We start from the raw sequence: 20,053 nt of genomic DNA, 5'->3' as shown, positions 1-20,053 counted from the left end.
CTTTTAAACGACTACCTGGTTTTTTGTTTTTTTTTGGTTTGTTTTGCCATGTAGTAAATTTGGTGCCTTGAATCCTGTTAAATGTAATGGAGAGAAAATGCTGTTAGCGGCCACAAAATCTGTCTGGACTAAATACAGGAAAATGGACTCTTGTGCATCTATTTCTGAGTCATTAAAGGGGGAAAATCATTGACAATGCTGGAATAGAAAGTAACAAAAATCATACGGGGGGAGATTTAGCACAGGCAGGCAAATGAAATGCATTTATTAATATGTATTGGAATACATATTATAAAGATCTAGCACTGAAACAACTTGGTTTTGTTATCTAACACATGTTCTCTTTTTCTTGAAAAATAAATTTATTCCATGAAACTTTTCCAGGGCACAATCCTATAGTCCTGGGGGAGTGTGGCAGGGGCCTAGGATTTTATGGATCCCCTCACTGTGGGTGAAGAGGGAGGTCTGCTATCAGAAGCCACCTCCTAGCCACTGCAGAAAGGACTACCACCATTGCCTATCCTTAGTTAGGGCTCTGAAACAGGAAAGGGTTAAAAGAGGGTGCTGGGAGGGGCATATCAGAAGAGGTATGGACTCAAATTCCTCCTGTTCTTCTGAAAGACCCCAGGATTGGGGACAAGCATGCCAGCCCTGGAGCTAGGTAACTTACCAACTACAGTGGTACCTCTAGTTACAAACTTAATTCATTCCGGAGGTCTGTTCTTAACCTGAAACTGTTCTTAACTAGAGGCGTGCTTTTGCTAATGGGGCCTCTTGCTGCCGCTGTGCCACAGGCACACAATTTCCGTTCTCATCTTGGAGCAAAGTTCTCAACCCGAGGTAACTCTTCCAGGTTAGCGGAGTTTGTAACCTGAGGCGTTTGTAACTCGAGGTACCACTCTACTTCTTTTCCCTTCTGTTCTCCCTCCCCCAACCCTTCATGAGAATCATATCACTCCGGATTATAGTGGTTATACCCAGTGCTTTTTTCTAAAAAAAAAATGTTTAGGGGTACTCTAAGTTTCCTACTCATATTGAAATACTGCCCCTCAATGAGGCCAAACTTAGATTCGCAAAATATTTAGGGGTATGCGTCCCCCCAGAAAAAAACACTGGTTATACCACCAAAGATTCTCCCTCTCCCACCACAATTGTATTGTTCTTCCCAAGTCATTGCAGATGGGGCAAACCTATTTTCCACCCGGTTTGTGCGTATTTATGTGTTTTACAACCACTCATTACTTTGTATCATTTTGGCATAACATGCACACATTTCTTCATGGGTTTTATGTGCCTAGGAAAATGACAAACTCTTGCCAAAGTGTTTTTAATATCTAAAACAACAACAACTCCCCAACCCTCCAGCACACAAGCACACGTGCCTTTTGGCTTTTACGTACATGTTTTTGTTCTTTAGCGGTGGTAATAATTAGTGTTCTGTTTTGCTCAAATTAAAATTAATTTGATACCGATATAAAAACTGCGGCATAATAAGAACGCCAATTACTAACCCTATAATAGAAGAAATCATCAACAAAGACACAGGGAACAGCTGGAACTGGAAACCCCTTTTTGTATGGAATAGCCATTGTACATCTAAAAACAGCATTAGCTTAGGCTTTGGTGAGTAATAATAATAATAATAATAATAATAATAATAATAATAATTTTATTATTTATACCCCGCCCTTCTGGTTGGGTTTCCCCAGCCACTCTGGGCAGCTCCCAACAGAACACTAAAAAGAGAATAAAACTTCAAGGACTATGGGGGACTTCATAATCACTGCGTAAGACAAATCGGAGCTTTGTACTGGCTATAGTGTGGACAACCTCATCAAGACCCAGGTAATTATGAAACTGAACCCATGTCCTGACCAATGCCCCCCACTACCCATTTCAGGCTATTCCCATATTCTCAGCTGCTACTTCTGTTTATGTGAAATACTTGTCTACTGGAGCTGTGCAATTCCCTACAGAAATCTAAGGCAGCTGGCTCTTAATGCTAAAACAACAGAGTGGCTCGTCCCTTTAGTGCTGCTTGCCTGTAAATTCCACGGGGGAATTCCTGAAAGCAGGTGCAAAACAAGTAATGGAAGCTGAAGCTGAGGCACAGAGGCAGATTTGAATTTAGTCCATTATCACCTCCTGCACTGCAGATCACATTACACAGGTGCAAAGTTACTGACACAGGAAACTAGGCATAAATCTCATACGTTCTGCAGCAATGACCCTTTGCTCAAAAATTCGCCTGAATATTGATTGTGGTACATTAAATGTGCTATACAGAAGCATTTTGACACTTTGTGGGGTTTTCAGTCCCCCAAACAACCTTAGAATTGAGAGTTATTCACATCTGACAGACAGGGGGGAAACTGAGGCTGAGGAGCAGTCTCACAACTCGTGATCATTAAGAATCTTAGTGTATGTGTTCATATGATAGCTTTCCAAAACAGAATGGTCTTATAGGATAGGGAAGGATTTTTCTCTCAAGCTACATGTTCCAGGATTACATTTTTCTGATCTGTCATTTTTAAAAAAGTATTTGGAACTTTTTAGCTTAGAGCAAAGACAAGTAAGAAGTGACATGATAGAAGTTTATAAAATTATGCAGGGTGCAAAGAAAGTCAATAAAGAGAAGTTTTTCTCCCTCTCTCATAACATCAGGCATGTGGACACCCAGTGAGGCTGAATGTTGGAAGATTCAGGACAGATAAGAGGAAATATTTCTTCACACAGTGAATAGTTAGACAATTGAACTCACTGCCACAGGAAGAAGTGATGGACACCAACTTGGATGGCTTTCAAATAAGATAAGACAAATTCATGGAAGGAAGGGTTATCGATGGCTGTTAACCATGTTGGCAATGTTCTACCTTCACCAACCTCCTTTTTATTAAAACAGTATTTAGCATGGCAGTGATTTCTTACTCCCAGCCTATTTCTATCCTAGAACTGATGTGGCGCATCATGCAGCACGTTCCCCCCTCTCCCGACCCACATTTTCTAATTGTAGTGAATTGTGCACATTATATAATAATCAGTTCTGGCTTTCTTTCTGGCTTGGGCATCAGTTTTTATTCAGCTCCTACTGTTTGCAAGGACAGGATTTGAGCAGGTGCTTTCAACAAGCAGTGCTTAAATTGACAGCGAGGCGAAGCTGCAGCAGGACTGGACACCAGGGAGCAAGATGCGACCTGCTCTTGCTGCAACTGTGCTGTGCTAACCCTATGGAGGAAACCTGCTTGTATCCTTCCAGGGCAGACATGACTTCATACCTTGAAAAGCAGAAGCTGTCTCATTAGGGCTTCTCTGAAACAAACAACAGGCTCGCCACTCACAGATGTTCTGGCCACAGCAAATTCAGCACCCACAAATGATACGGAAAAAAAGGCTCAGCCACATTAAATGAGTAGCCTACACCAGGCTTCCTCAACCTCGGCCCTCCAGATGTTTTGAGGCTACAATTCCCATCATCCCTGACCACTGGTCCTGCTAGCTAGGGATCATGGGAGTTGTAGGCCAAAAACATCTGGAGGACCGAGGTTGAGGAAGCCTGGCCTACACAAAGAGGGAAGGAAGTGAGGCTAGAAAAATTGTGAGGATGAACCACTTATGCTCCCTATATTTCAGTTATAGCAGAAAGTATTGAATTTAGTAGAGTGGGTCTCAGATTTATATACAGTGCCTTCTCCCTCCTCCTTGACCAGAAATGTTCCTTCTCTCTCCACGCCTCCAGCAATCCAGTTTTCATGAAAGTACTCTAGATGCCAGTGACACTGAATGTTTAGGTAGACTGGAAACACTAGATCATGGGCCCAGAACTTTCATTTTACTGACTCCTACCATTGCCAAAAGAAGGAGAACACCAAACCCATCCCTTGAACTGCCAGCCAGGGCTATTTGCCCCATCCCTCTGATACACTGATGGATCTCTTTGCCTCAGTTATAACAAAACACACCACTTGGGGGTATGTCCTACTAAACTCATTGGGGCTTACTTCTGTGCAGATATTTATTATTATTAGTAGTAGTAGTAGTAGTAGTAGTATACCGGAGGTCTCATGTACTGCCCACAGCACATGAGAGAGAGGATTTTGCCAGATGCCTTGTATGATATACTGGAGACAGAGAGAGAAATGTTAAGCGAGAAGAAGTAGAAAGAGAATCAGAGGTGGAATCTGGCATCCAATGGAAATCTGCACATTAACTAGTGCATTAATGTGTATGTAGATCATGATTTCTATATGTGTGCCTTCCTCTAAACAGGACCTCCAAAAATCTATCTCAATGTTTCCTGGCTACATAACTGAGCAGTGCTTGATGGGATGTATTTGCTACCCCCTCCCTTCAATTAGTGCTTTTTTGCCTACCACAAGTCCTGGAAACTTGAGTTCCATTGTAGGCACAGAAAATTCTTTTATTTTTGAAATACAAGATTTCAATCGACCAGTTTTGCACAAAAGAGCGGTCAAAAGTAATTTTTAAACATGTGTGTGCCACTCCAAGCCAGGAAACCTGAGGTCAATTTACTGTGTGTATGTACCTTTTATATTTTTTATTACAAGTTTTTCAATATTTGCACAAATGAGCGGTCAAACATAATAATGAAAGTATGTGTGTGTTGCTCAAACCAGGCAAGGATTTGGAGTCACTCACATGAAAGGCTGCTGCTTCCTTTCCTCCCATTTTCCTTCCCCACCTCATGCACCTGCAAGGGCAAATTTTATTTTAATTTTTAATGCAGCTGTTTTATAAAAGAGCAGTTCTGCATAAAAGAGTCTTTAAAATCATTCAATCAATAAATAAATAAATACCATAAACATGCAAAATGGAAGTAGGGGGCATGATGATAAATGGCAACCAGTGAAATGTTACAACATATGTGAAAAAATCTGGCCACACAAATGTGTCCAATATGCAATTTAATATTGGGTTTTTCCCCCTCTTCAGATTATTCAGAGACTGGGAAAATCCTAATTTAGCAGGGGGGAAGTGCAGGCTGCCACTTGGATAAGGAGATGCCGCAAATCACATTGAAACAAAAGCATCTTCAAATCCAGCCCTTGTTTGATTAATGCTAGGAGCTGATTTGACACTGTTTATCCCATTACCCAACTTTGTATTACCTAACGCCCCTTCTCTGCTGATTTCCCGTCTATATAAGCTATTTCTTGCACAAGTTGTCCTTTGCCTTTAAGCACTTTTTCATGCCCTGCTTCTTGTGTGTTAAAGGTAACCGTCAGGGCTACTCTATTTCCCGAACAGATTGGAAATCAGTTATACGCACCAATGAGGTAACCGGCAGACACATGAACTCACATACCAGTGCTTGACCCTGAAACACATGCAACAATAATAAGACAGGATGTGCTTCTGGGTATGCGCAGAGTATCTTCTCTTTCCTTCTTCACCACTAAATAAATCACAGCTACTTCTCTCTAACCTACAGAACATCTACAGAAATGGGCATGACTTCCAGGCACCTCTCTCATTTCGGCAATTAAGCACACCCTACGGATGGTGACAGCAGCCACAAAATTAAAAGACGCCTGTTTCTTGGGAGAAAAGCAATGACAAACCTAGACAGCATCTTAAAAAGCAGAGACATCACCTTGCCAACAAAGGTCCGTATAGTTAAAGCTATGGTTTTCCCAGTAGTGATGTATGGAAGTGAGAGCTGGACCATAAAGAAGGCTGATCGCCAAAGAATTGATGCTTTTGAATTATGGTGCTGGAGGAGACTCTTGAGAGTCCCATGGACTGCAAGAAGATCAAACCTATCCATTCTTAAGGAAATCAGCCCTGAATGCTCACTGGAAGGACAGATCCTGAAGCTGAGGCTCCAATACTTTGGCCACCTCATGAGAAGAGAAGACTCCCTGGAAAAGACCCTGATGCTGGGAAAGATGGAGGGCACAAGGAGAAGGGGACGACAGAGGACGAGATGGTTGGACAGTGTCCTCGAAGCTACCAGCATGAGTTTGACCAAACTGCGGGAGGCAGTGGAAGACAGGAGTGCCTGGCGTGCTCTGGTCCATGGGGTCACGAAGAGTCGGACACGACTAAACAACTAAACAACAACAACAACACGGCACATCTATTTATAATAGGATAAGGGACAGAGGATGACCAGGGGCATTCAGAACAGGCTTCTGCTGAATGCTAGTGGGCAGAGCATTTCTAAGCATGGAGTTGCAACAAGATAACCCAGATAACCTATGCAAGCACTTATATGAGCAGGATAAGAACCCCCTTGTTCTTCTCAAATAGCTTCCACTGTAAACCTAGAGTTGTCACCTTTTAACCTTGCAATTTATGGACAGTCCAGCCATTCATTGTACCAAAACACCAGCATAGCTATGACATCAGGTGGCATTGTTTAATTATGGGGGTTTATCAGCAGGTTTGATATTATTAAATCTGGACTTCATCAGAATTGGAAGTTTCTCTCCGAATATGTTAAATAAAGTTCCTATGGCAGAGAATGGGTGGCTATTGTTACGTTTGCACACATTTTGGCTGTGCACAGAAACATGAAAAATCTACTGCTGCTTCTTGATTTTCTGGCATTTTGACTTTATTGTTTTATTTCTCTAGGCTCCCTACCAGTCTGTACCTGCATGTGTGTGTGCAGGCCTGCCAAATGATACAGCTGACCAGTGGGCCACAAACAAACAAACAAACAAACAAACAAACAAACCTTATACCATGATCACAGTGCAATCCTATGCACATCCATGCAGAAGTCAATCCTATTTAGAATAACAGAATCATAGAACTGTTCAATTGGAAGGGACCATGAGGCTCAACTAGTTCAACCCACTGCAATGCAGGAATCTTTTTGCCCAATGTGGGTTTTGAACCCATGACAATGAGATTTAGAGTCTTGCGCTCTACTGACGGAGCTATCCTGCAGGCTCAGTGGGACTTATTTGCAGACAAGCGTATATAGGATTGCTGCATAACTCTGTAAGTCTTCAAGAGTATCATGAGAGTCTCTGTTGCTACTGAAACATGAACAGCCTACAAGAATTGTGAATGGGTAGCAACTCTATGTATGCCCCTGTTTAGATCAGCCATGAAAGTTATGAAAGATGGCAAAGGCGCTGGCACTTCTGCAGACAGGCATGCGAACACCAGAGCCACGGCTATATATAACCAGTTCAGTCTTTGGCTACTTGCCCTCCTTACCACTGGCTGTTTGTTTATATTTGCTGACATCTTGTCTCATACCCAGATGGCAGGTGGATAGATTCTGCAGGGATCAAATAGTTTGGTTTCTATGGTGCTGCTTAGATGCATTTCCTGCCAGCCTGACTCCTGCGCTGTATATTTAGCACAAAAGCAATGTGGAATTTCAGCCCACCTGGCTGGGGCCTGCACCTTGCGCCATGGCACACACTGGAGCTGTTAGCACAGCTGCCTGCCTGTTGCTGAGGGGACGGAGTCGGTGGATGGAAAAGATGAGCAGTGACCTGGCTTTGAGAGGGAGGCCAGGGGAGGGATCCTTCCAAGAGGGCAGGGGAGGCCTGCTTGTGGGTAGAGTCGGGATTCTGCACGACAGGCGCAAGCCAGCTCAGTGGAAAGTACAGGACTGTAATTACCAATGATTATAAAGTCAAAAATACTGCAGATCCAGGAAAATCCCTCCATAAACAAGCTGTAGACAGGAAGGAGAGATATCCAGCCAGGAGTTCCAAATGGCCATGTGAATACTGGATAGGCCAATCTGAGTGGCAGCAGCAACTAACTTCACATTTTAAACCCCACGTGCCTGATTCTTGCAGCATCCCCCTTCCCTGGGATAACCCAACCTTTCAGTCTCTTTTCCATACTGGCTGTAAAATGTGTGTTTCCCGCAAAAGTTTTGCAATGCACATTTATAGCACATCTCAACATTCAGTATTCAGTCAGCGTGTGAGAGCCAGTTTCTGAGCAAATCAGGCTGTATTGTTCCTGATAAAATAGGCCCTGTTAGCAAATTCAGTACACATCAATTCCTGTGTGCAATGAGAAAATAGTTGTACAGTTGAAATTAATGTTGCTCCAGACTCTGCTACAAGCCCTGGTTCTCTAGGTAAAACTGGAGGAGACTTGACTAACCACGTACTGTAATTTACAAACTTCTACTTAGGTTTTAAGCATATTGATTCCAGGCAACGTCATGGTTCAACATGGAAACACAAGACTCATTTTCTTGCTGGAGAATGTCTGCCCTTTTGGATTAAAGCAGGGGTGGAAAACTTATGGTCCCTCCAGACACTGCTGGACTACAACTCCCATCACCCCTGACTATTGGCCATCCTGGCTGGGGCTGGTGGGAGGTGGAATCCGCGATGGCTGCAGGTTCCCCATTCCTGGATCAAAGGGGAAGAACTGAAAGTCACGTTGTGGAGAGCAAAGTTGTGCAAAGGTGCTTCCAACTTCAGCTCCTTTTTATCCAAAAAGGTGGCCACAACCAGAATCTACACCTCACATGAGGTTGAGTCCCAGATTAGAGCTTAGTTTCTCGGGTTTGTTTCAGGGAAGCCAGCACCACTGCAAAGAGAATCTCCCACAAAAGCATTCTGCTGTATTCTTAATGGAAAGAGAAGGTACTTGCACTTTGGAAGCAAGTGTCTCTTCTGTTACCCAGCACCCACCCACAGATGATGGATGCCCAAAGAAGGCAATGGAGCACTGCCGTTGGACCGATCTCATTGGAGGCGCCTAGCTGTCCAAAGCCAAAGAAGATCTGTACGGTTGCCAACGTAAACAAGCGAGGAAGAGGGATATTTAATGTAACTGAACAGATTTACATCTCCCTGTCACATTGATTATCTGAATCCCTCTCTTCCGCCAGGCTCCTGAGCAGCTGCCCCCGCGAAGAGAACAAATACAAAACCACAAAACCCTCTCATGCTGGAAAACTGCAGCTGCCAGCTTTAATGGACCTGAGAACACCACACAGAGCTCTTCCAGAGGAGTATGCCTTCGTGAAAGGTACTGCTGAATCCTAAACCAGGAGAATGGCTCCGATTGCCGCAACGCAAAGGGTTAGAACACGAGAAGAAACTATTACCAGGAAAGTGTGCTACCCCCATCTGATTCTTCACTCCGCTTGCACTTTTATCCAGTGAACCACTTTTACAGCCTTTGTCTTTCCTACATAATGTGCCCAAGACTACTGGAACATCCTTGACAGTACAGCATGTCAGCAACAGTTCAAAGTTACAGAGTGTGGTGATCACACACAGGGCCCCCGGACGTTTGATGGTCTATTGACCCTGTGCCGCCACTGCGATTGCTTTTTCCGCTGCCACCACCCCGCTTCTCACGGGGACACACGGAGTCCAGTCAGTTGTTAACATAAACAAATAATCAAGTTTATTTTAAAATGCAGGAACAAGCTTATGGTTTCAGTTAATTTTTCTCTTGTCAGTTTCTTATTCTTAGTTCCTAACAACTCCAAACTGATTATTCCAACTATCTATCTGACTCCACTTAACAATTCCTCTTACTCTCTCACAATACAACTCTACCAACCCACACCTAAACCTCCCTCTTCTTTCTTCAACTCCCCAAACCTCAACCAACTTTCAAAACCTCCCACTCTAACTTTTACTCCCCCCTTGCATTCTCACTGGCCAATCACATCACACCCATTTTAACCCTTTCCTTATGACCCATCCTAGGAGGCAAATGCCACACAGAGGTAACACCAGTGTAGATGGCCTTCCCATGGGTTTCATCCACCCATGGGTTACGGAGCTGTCCTTGGTGCCCCACTGTTAACATGACAACTCTAGAAACAGCGATCAGGATCAATAACCAGCACAAAAGTTTTAATCTAAATTGTAAACTAATCTAATCTACTTTAAGGCCTTGCGCCGGCCACACTTATCTGGGCATCTAGGAACATCATCATCGAATGCTGTAGTTGTCCTGTGGAATTGTAAGGGTAATTTTACATAATTGTTTTTGACAGAGAAAATTTCCCAAGGTTGCTCACATGTGCAATGATGCTTTTTTGCCAAATGTCCACCAGTTGGTGTGCTATTGAACAGCATCCTACAAACCAATTTTTATTATTTTCCACAGCACAATTAAATAGGGATCTAACAACATAGGTTCATAGGAAGCTGTCTCATACTGAGTCAAAGCAATGAGTCTACACTGACTGGAAGGAAGTCTCCAGCATTTCAAAGAATGTTTCCCAGTCCTGCCTAGAGAGTATGGGAGTCAAACCTGGAAAGTGCTGGAATGAGACCCCTGGAAATGAGAAGGGGTCAATTTCCTCCATGAGCGTAAATCATCCCATGGATGAGCTCATTGGAGGTGCAAGTTCAGCAAACTCAGTTGCTATGGTGACGGCCTAGTGCCCTCACTATATCTGTGGTTAATGCATGTTAGCTCCGTGCTGTCAGTCTGGTTAATCTGACCGATAGTCATTGTTACTTGTCCAGTATTACATATTGAATAGCTGAACTTACAGTGGTACCTTGGTTTACAACCATAATCCATTCCGGAGGTCTGTTTGTAAACCAAAACAGGCTGTAACCCAAGGCGCAGTTTCGCGAATGGGGCCTCTAAAAAAATTTGTTCGTAATCCAAAAAAATGGGTTGTAATCCTAGAAAAGGTTGCAAACCGCGACACATACTTCTGGGTTTGACATGTTTGTAATCCAAAACATATGCAAACCAAGGTACCACTGTATTTAGAGTGATGGAGATACTTTGTACTTCTGTATAAATCTGTAGCTGCAAAAGCTTACAAGCTGTATATATCTACTTCAAGAACTGTTTTGCTAAGTCTTATCTTCTGCAACCTTTCTCTGCTTCTGTGTGGTGATTGTTCCTGGGAGCAACTTCTACTGTGTGGGCATCTGACCAGGAAGCAGATACTCTACCACATAAGACACACTATTACTGTCTCTGTGCCTGACTAAATATATCAGACCCATTTGAAAAGTACCATTTCCCATCCGAGAGGCATGACTGCTTGTTTACCTACTGAGTCCTTTACAAAGGCAGTTGGGCACTCTATAAATCAAAACGTCATTCTTTGTTTTTTAATATATCTTTATTTTCTTGTTGCAAAATTGCACACATATAAATAATATAACATGACTAACAAAAAATGGGTTGAGAGGAGGGGCAGAGGAGCCAACTCGAAAGGGAGGAGGTCCCTTTTGTTCCTCCAATACTTGAGGGGGCCTCCCCCCCATGTTAATGGACATTGCCATTCAAATGGTGTGCATATCAGTGGGGGCTTACCTGCCCCCCCCCATATTTTATTCAAGTTGGCCCCCCTGCTGGAGGGGAAAATGTCTTTCTTTTTTCTAACTTCTCTGACTCTTCTATACCCTTCATGAATGGGTATTCTACCAAAAGTAACAGAAATTCTGAAAAGATTATATCTCTTTCTGTACTCTGGTTTCTCTTTAGATTGTATAATTTTTTTTCTTTCCCTCTTCCTACTGAGAAATCTTATCAAAATTGAACTGGCAACACTCCCTTGGGGAATGCCCTACCCATTTCAATTTGTCAGGCGCCCGCCCTTACTGCTTTTGGGAGACAGCTGAAAACCTCTCTAAAGTTTAATGGAATATGATTTTATTGCTGATTTTCACTGCCACTGCTGCAATAAAAATCTCTTTTATTATTTAGGGGGGCTTTTATCCGGTTTTAAATTTTTATCACTTTATTGTTTTAATATGTCCTCAGCTACCTCCAGAGTCTCTGACTGAGGGACATGAAAAAAAAGTAGTTTAATAAGGAATAGTAACTGAGAAACATGGGCATTCGACTTGATAACATTGTGACCTAAAGGCCTCCAATTGGATAAAACTTAAAATAGTAAGTTTGTTACTTCCCCAATCCTGGGTATCTTTTCCTACTTATTTTTCTTTTGATATCCATTTATTTAAGCAACAGCATATATTTCAATAACATACAACAATGAAGTATCAAAGAAAAGATACTGAATGGAAATGAAGATGAAACATACACATATACAAAATATGAATTTGTGTTGTGTTGTTCACAATCCCTGGAAAGATATTAATGATATTATTGGTGTTGGGGGCTAGTAACATTAAAAAAAATGTTTTATTTATAAATATCAGGATATTGTTCTCAAGGTCTTATGTCATTGTCAGTTAAAGTTAAAAAGTTTTTAAGAATTCCAAATAGCATTTTTCACAGGAGGCATTTGAAAATTGTTATAATCATATAGACATATAATTGAAAATTAATCTTGTTTTGCTTGTCCTCTAATACACCATAATTTTTGAGCAAAAATTTCAGCAGGAGCTGAACCAGATCTGACCATACCATAAATACTGATTCACTGTACCACACTGAATGCTACTGCCAAGCTCCTGTGAAACTGGAGGGAATTTTATTCAAACTGCAATATGCTTCTCTGTATTGTCAAGCTGCAAAGCTAGGAAATGATCCACTTGTTTACATTAACAGATCCATGGGACATAGGACAAATATAAGAACCTCTAGGATTATCTGAAGGTTAGTTCAAATGAACATGGTCTGCCTCAAATTCCCATAGCAAATGTTACTTGAAACACAGCTCCCCCCCCCCCCGCCCTGCTTACACATCAAGGTCAGATTTGGGATGTACTAACACAGGGGTCAGCAAACTTTTTCAGCAGGAGGCTGGTCTACTGTCCCTCAGACCTTGTGGGGGGCCGGACTATATTTTTTTTGGGGGGGGGGGATGAACGTATTCCTATGCCCCACAAATAACCCAGAGATGCATTATGAATAAAAGGACACATTCTACTCAAGTAAAAACACGCTGATTCCCGGACCGTCCGCGGGCCGGATTTAGAAGGCGATTGGGCCAGATTAGTTTGCCTACCCATGTACTAACAGACACATAAGGGTGTGGGACCAAAATATCAACAGAAATGCAGGCTAACAGCATAACCCTAAAGATGTCTGCTCAAAAGCAAGTAACAAGGAGTTCAGTGGGGCCAACTCCTAGGTAGGTGGGTATGTGATTGAAGCCTTAAACTCGTTTTATATAGGGGGAAGTGGGGCAGATTGATACAGAAAAATTTAATCTCATATTTCATGTAACAAAAAATGAGTCAAATAATAAAATAATAAAAAATTTGGCTTGATGCATGGCATAACTAATCAATATTATAATAGCAATCAAAAGAACCAATAAAGTTAGAAGATAGTGAGAATGTAATGACTTCAGTAAAAAAAAAGAAAAGAAAAGGGTTTTGTATCATTCTGCCCCACCTACGGGGCACTTTGATACATTGGAAGGGGCACTTTGATACAAAGCGTAAATTGTATGAGAATGGTAATTATTTGCAAAAAATTAATGAAAAACCAATTTTTATTGTGAGAGATAATAATCACCCTTACAATTTGTTACTTAAAATCTAAATTACGTATCAAAACTAACAGTGTTTCACACATATCATAGACTTTATGGCAGGTTTTCTTAACAAAACATCAAAACTTATATTAATCTTTCCTCAAACACCTATCCATTAAAAAAAAAACTTTGCAAAAATTTAAAAAGTATAAGAACTCACATTAGTTAGTAAAAAAACAGTGATTTAAACAAAATGCTTATAAAAATAAGATAATTACTTAACATTTAGCTTCTATTGCACATTATATCCACTTAAGTCAATAGAAAAAGTATAAAGAGATGATGTTCGAGTTGTGCCCTTTGGGAAATTTGGTTTTGGCAACGGCAAAACAACATCCTTGAAATCAACACTTGCCTTATCTTCTACAACGGGGAAGACAAACATACAAGATCCTGGTTTTTTCCTGAGATATGACACTTGATATTCAGTCATATTATATTTAGAAATGACTTTGGCCACGTAGTAAACAACAGTATTTTTTCCGTTTCAAATTTAATGAGTTTAGAGATTTCATGCAAACTTGTATATTGGGGCACTATTGTACACTAGCGGGGCACTTTTATATGTATCAATGTGCCCCGTGTCTTAGTGTATCAAAGTGCCCCAACAGACATTTTCAAAAATACTAACAACTATTAATAAAACCACAGAACTTATTTAAAAATCACGTGTGATCCTGATTACTGAGTGGAATAACTTACCTTTGGCATTTTAAAATCTTAACTACGTAAATGACGTAAAACAGTGTTGGAACACTTTCAGATTTCACGTAATTTTTTTAGCTAGCCGTGCTAAAAACACACCTACCCTCGTCAAACGCCAACGGCTAACGGGTGGCACAGTCGCAACTGTTGTACTCACACATGTATAGACACGTTTTAGTGATGTCACGACACAAATAACATTTCTCAATATTGAAATATTGTTGGTATATCAATGTGCCCCGTGCATCAATGTGCCCCGCCTCCCCCCTACCTGGTGAAAAGGAGCCCTACATTAATTTGTGCATTTCTCAGATTGTCATTTTTATTTCCCATACTTACTCCCAAAACAAGAGCACAGGGTGGCTAACAACATAAAACAATGCATCAAAACACCAAATAAATACTCATCAATAACAATAGCAGCAGATAATACTGTCACAACACCAGTCATTCAAGTTTTCAAATTGTGTTGTTGAACTAGAGTGGGGACAACCTGATTTCACAGGTAAGGTGCCAACACCAAGAATGCCCTGTCATGTGCAACAAACCTCACCGCCACCACCAGTGGAACCACAAGCAGGGCCTCTCCTGTTGACTGCATTAACAGTCCAGCTTGGAAGGCATTTTGATTCTTGGATGAATTAACAGTTCCATGAAGAAAGATTTTCTAATGAATCCAGTTCTTATTTCCCCCTTTGACTAAAACCTTGCTGAACAATTGTATCCCCAAGGGGATACAAAATGGGTGCCAATCACTCTACATTCTGGCTTGTGTACTTCTTCAGGTCTGATGGTTCTTTGTGCTTGAAACACCGGGCTCTGGGCCAGCTCCTCACTCTGTGAGATACACTTAAAGCTCTCTGGAGAGATGTCAGCCCTCGGGAGGAATAACAGAGGCTCTGTGATACTTCAGCCTTGTCACAAGTTCAGCTTTGCCAGTATTTCTCTTGCCCTGACAGTTAACACAGCCAGCCAGGCAAGCAAGCTTGTGCTTTCCTTCCTTCCTACACATGTGGGACTGGATAAGGATGAAACAAGCGTGAACAATAAAATTTTGTCACAAGATCCACATCAAATGGAAAAAACCCTAAAATAACTGGATTCAAATGCCTTTTTGGCACAGCCCACGTATTGTGACTGTGCTTTCTGGATGTTACTCATGTGGATCACTTCACATTCAAATCCACAATGTAAGACACGGGGTCTCTGCATGGATTCCCCTTGCCTTGGCAACCCATTGGGTGGATATGCTAATTAGCAAACTGAACGGCAGTTTACTAGCTTGTCTTTCCCCTCCTGCTCTGTTCAAAAAGCTGCCCATCTTTTATTGGCTTGAACACAGCAGGGGCATTATTTTCCTTAAAGTTATTTGTGGGGTGTTTTTAATAGAAAAATTAATCAACTGTTTAAAAGTTTAAAAAACTCCAACAGGTCCTCCCTATCTCAGACTCGGCTCAGTCAAACAGAGCTCAACTTAGGAATCGCCCCACACTTCTGCTTATTCTAGAAAACAGAGGCCCAAGTGGTTTTCTGCTTGTCCCCCGCTTTCTAGGCATGGGTCCGAGAGGTTTTGCCTTTGTGCTGCCTTTTCTACCTAGAAAACCAGCTCTTTGGGGCTAAACTGGAACAAACAGCAATCTGCAGAAAACCCAATTGCCCATTGTTCTGATTCAGTGCTAAAGCACGGGTTTTCCTGGGGGGAAGTGGAGAGTTGAACAGAGGTGGGGATAAGCCCATAGTCAGCATCTGCTACAAATGGGGTGAGGAGAAAGATAACAGTTCATTCCTCCCGAGTCTGACCTTTGGCTAATCCTAAAATGCGGTAAGAAACTGAGGACCTAATTTTACACAGCCTAATTTCATGTGGGGAAAATGGGAGGGGAAATCTGACAAAGTAAGGAGCAATGGAAAATGAAGAAGTGAAAAAACACCCTGTCAGCAATGGAGAGATCTCTCTCAGTTCCTCAGCAGGCCACTAGACAGGCAGGCAGATGGGCATAGGAGAGAAAAGGAGATGGCAGGAAGTGAGTGGCGAAGGTGGGTGGCTGCCCACTTTTAGCTCTGGCTCCGCCTACCACTGGCTTCAGGTCCACCCAGTGCTGATGTGTGGCCCCTGACAAACTGCTGAAAGGGAGAGTGGCCCTTGCAGAGAAAAGTTCTGCACCCTGTCCTAAGAGAAAGCTATAGGCATATAAAAAACACATTGAGTGCCCCTATATTTTCTATTTTGTGGGGTAAAAGCAGCTGAGGGGGCAGAGTGGGAGGTTCAATCGAAAAATTGTGTGAAGGGAAAGGGTTAAGAAGCCCTTCTCCTCATGCACTGGTGTTCCACTTCAGGCTACAGCCTCTATTCCTCAGGTGGTTGTGGGGAGGGGGGCAGCAGTGAGAAGAGTTGAAATCAAGAAAATATTTAATAAAAATACATTAAAAAAAAGAAATACCATGGGTCCCTTTACAATTAACATCACAGAGCTTGGAGCAAACATTTGCAAAATGTCTAAGTTGCAGTACTTGGGGGACATGGGTGGCGCTGTGGGTTAAACCACAGAAACTAGGACTTGCCGATCAGAAGGTCGGCGGTTCGAATCCCCACGACGGGGTGAGCTCCTGTTGCTCGGTCCCTGCTCCTGCCAACCTAGCAGTTCGAAAGCACGTCAAAGTGCAAGTAGATAAATAGGTACTGCTCCGGCAGGAAGGTAAACGGCATTTCCGTGCGCTGCTCTGGTTCACCAGAAGCAGCTTAGTCATGCTGGCCACATGACCCGGAAGCTGTACATCGGCTCGCTCGGCCAGTAAAGCGAGATGAGCGCCGCAACCCTAGAGTCAGTCACAACTGGACCTAATGATCAGGGGCCCCTTTACCTTTAAGTTGCAGTACTTACAGTAATATAATTTAGATTTTTTTTTCTGCCAGCAAGGGATTGCTAGCATAGAAAACCCCTGTGATCATAAACGTTGTTTCTACTATGCTGTGTGTTTGACATTGCACAGATGTGTGTTTCTTAACCCTAAAGAGCCAACATTCCCAGCCTTTCCCTCTTCTGTCCCTACTGCTGCTCAGCAAGAGCAGGATGTAAAAGTGGGCACTAAGAGGAGAGAGAGAGAGAGAGAGAACGAATGAACTGTCAGAGGGTGCCACTAGTGTGTCGTAGAAGAATATGCTATTCAGGTACCCAGTTTCTTGGGCTGAAGGTTGCAGAAAACTTATCTTTACACAGTCAGTATTTACACAGAACTTACCCATGTAAATGTATTCTGGAGAGGCCTTGTCAGTCGCTAAATCTCTTAATACGTTTCCAAACCGCAGCCATAGCCCAAACGCGACGACAGCTGAGCCTGCCAACTGGAAAAGCAAAACAAAATTCAAAAGGTTAATAGCTAAAGGAAGGATTGCTGAGCACAGAAAATCTGCAAACAACTGCTTATTTCTCCTTGGAAACTCCCAGAGCAGATGATTCCAAATTCACATGCTACATTACAGTATAAAGATTGCTACTGGCATTTACACACATTTGTCTCTGTCCAAAACTATTAACATTCCTGTGCTAACAAGGATGAATACAGACATTTTGATGTATAACCTCAGAAATGCTCTCTGGTTTGTTTGCTTTTTTCCATTTAGAATCTAAACTTTTCTCATTAACTGAACTCAGGGGAAACTAGTTGTGTGTGTTTATGGCAGAAGCTGGCTGTGCACAATACCGATTGGTTAAAAACTGGTGACATCACTAGCCCACTCCCTCCTTATTCCTAAAGCAGCATTCAAACATGTAAAAATGATTCTATGATTTGTTTTTGTTTTTTTAAAAAAAACATGGGGAAAGTACATTTAATTCAATAAATGTATCCACATTGCTTTAAAAAATAAATAAATTGAACAACCCAGCTGAAGCATGGCACAGGAAGGGCAAGGCAGACAAATAAATCAGTGTTGTTGGCCAGTATGCCTGTTAAATTTGCCACCTTAGAAGCAGGAATCCAGGCATGATATGTCAAAGAAAGAATTGTGGTAAGTTCTGATTTGCATGCATATATGTTTGTACACATCCCTAGGCTACACATAGAAAATAAGCTGACAGTTCCTTTACATGCACTCATATTTTGACATCCATTTAGTGAGGAGTTGCATTTTCTCTGGCTATGGAACATGAGATGATTGTCTCTCTGCATGATGCTTGTAAGCTGTTTCCAAAACGTTTAAATCAGCCCATTGCTTTATAAATATCCCATTCATGTTGCTTTCAAGAAAAGCTCTTTTTCCTTGGACAAAGAACCAAAAGCTAAGTCACCTCATCTTGAACTAAGTGATGTTACCAAACACTTAACTGCTCTAGTTCATTACCAGAATGGCAAACCCACAAACACATTACCTAAAAGGCAGGTACTAACCCTAGAATATAATTTATTTCAGGCCAGAATAATTCCGGATGATTTCTCTAACTATGGGGGCAATGGCTTCCCTTCAATCCAGAGTTTTGGTGTCAGCTGGCCAGTCAGTTGTCAATCGCTCCTTTAAGAGGGAGAAAATGTCTACCGAAACATACAGTGTGGAGGGAAGGCGATCTCTTTGCTAGGGAAGTTCAAGTCCTCAAACAATCACAAAGGAGAGAGAGAGAGAGAGAGAGAGAGAGAGAGAAAGAAAGAAAGAAAGAAAGAAAGAGTATGCCTCCTCCATCGAAGCTGAAGAGAGAGGAGGCCAGGGTGCAGGCTGAGGAAGCAACCCTGTTTTCCTTCATGGAAGAGAGAAAGAGACAATAGCCAGCACTTTTGCAAGGCCACACAACACAGAGCTTTGTGTTGCTGTGCGATTTGCAGCTGCAGCTGAGGGACACCTGCCTCACAACTCTGTACTCATTTGCACTGTAGTATAGTTGAACCTCATTCGTGTGAGGGAAGAGTGTCATCCTCTGGCGGCCTCTTTTTTCAGCAGAAGCATAGTTCTGTAGTAGTTACAGGAACCCTCTTTGGTGGAGGCTATTCTGAGACACAGCAAAGGCTTCTCAAAGATACACAAAATGGAGGTGCCCTCCTTCTCTACAAAAATGAATACCCAACAGGACAACTGTTGTGACTGAGCCACATATTTCTGAATCAGATGTAGTCTTGCTGGACTGTCTGGGCAGAGCTCTGCTATTGAGGACTTATCCTTTCTGCTGCCTCAAGGCAAGACTTCTACTATGCCCCTATGATGCTACAGATTACTGAACTCCCCAAAACAGTCTGAATAAAATCCCAGTTCACTTGCGTATATAGGAACAGTGGGTGGTATTCAACTAAGTTTTCCTTAGAGTAGACCCACTGAAATTAATCACCCTAAGTCATGTTCGTTAATTTTGATGGGCGGGATTAACCTAAACAGTCCAATCAGTGGAAGCCCTGCACAAGGACTTCTGCTTGAGCAACAGGGTTACCCCCTCCCTGTGCATCCCCAATTCCCTCAAAAATGGGGTGGGTTGGGAGAACCCCTGGAACAGCACAAGAGGGACAGAGGGGGGATCGCTCCATCTGGCAAGCTGCAATGCTTGTGAAAATGGAACAACTGCAAGAGAGTGGCATTGAATACCACCCATCTGGTTTGTTCCGAATGCCACCCAGAATATCTTGGTTGCAAACCTGAATTCTCTCAAAACACTATTATTTGTAACACTCCACTAATATTCTTTCTAACAATGTGCCAGTGTTTGTCACACTGCACTAAGGTCCTTTCAAACTCTACACTGAGACACTGCTCTACTGTATTGTAAAAGAGACAGTGACACCCCAAAGGTGCAAGTTATGCTATATTTCAGGGAACCCTCGCCATGGAAAGCTGCAGACGAGATGCTGTCAATATGTTGCTTACAAGCTCTGCCTTTGCCAAACCTCTGAAAAGGTCCTCAGACTTCACAGGGAGAATGAGTGGCTCATTCAGAGTGTGTGAGCTGCCTTTCACTTAACTACTCCACCAACAAAGGC

At 42.3% G+C, this 20,053-nt stretch overlaps 1 protein-coding gene across 1 annotated transcript in view; it reads right to left on the bottom strand.

Annotated features, from left to right (window-relative positions):
* Positions 1–20,053, bottom strand: part of TSPAN2 (tetraspanin 2) — a 64,074-nt gene that overhangs the window by 20,391 nt on the left and 23,630 nt on the right. Inside the window, exon 2 of the mRNA XM_081009928.1 lies at positions 17,339–17,441. Within this exon, the coding sequence (XP_080866054.1) occupies positions 17,339–17,441 (103 nt within the window). The remainder of the gene's footprint in view (positions 1–17,338; positions 17,442–20,053) is intronic.

This window comes from Podarcis pityusensis (genome assembly GCF_964106645.2).
Source record: "Podarcis pityusensis genome assembly, chromosome: 6".
Lineage (NCBI taxonomy): Eukaryota > Metazoa > Chordata > Lepidosauria > Squamata > Lacertidae > Podarcis > Podarcis pityusensis.
This window is presented reverse-complemented; position numbering and strand designations above follow the sequence as displayed.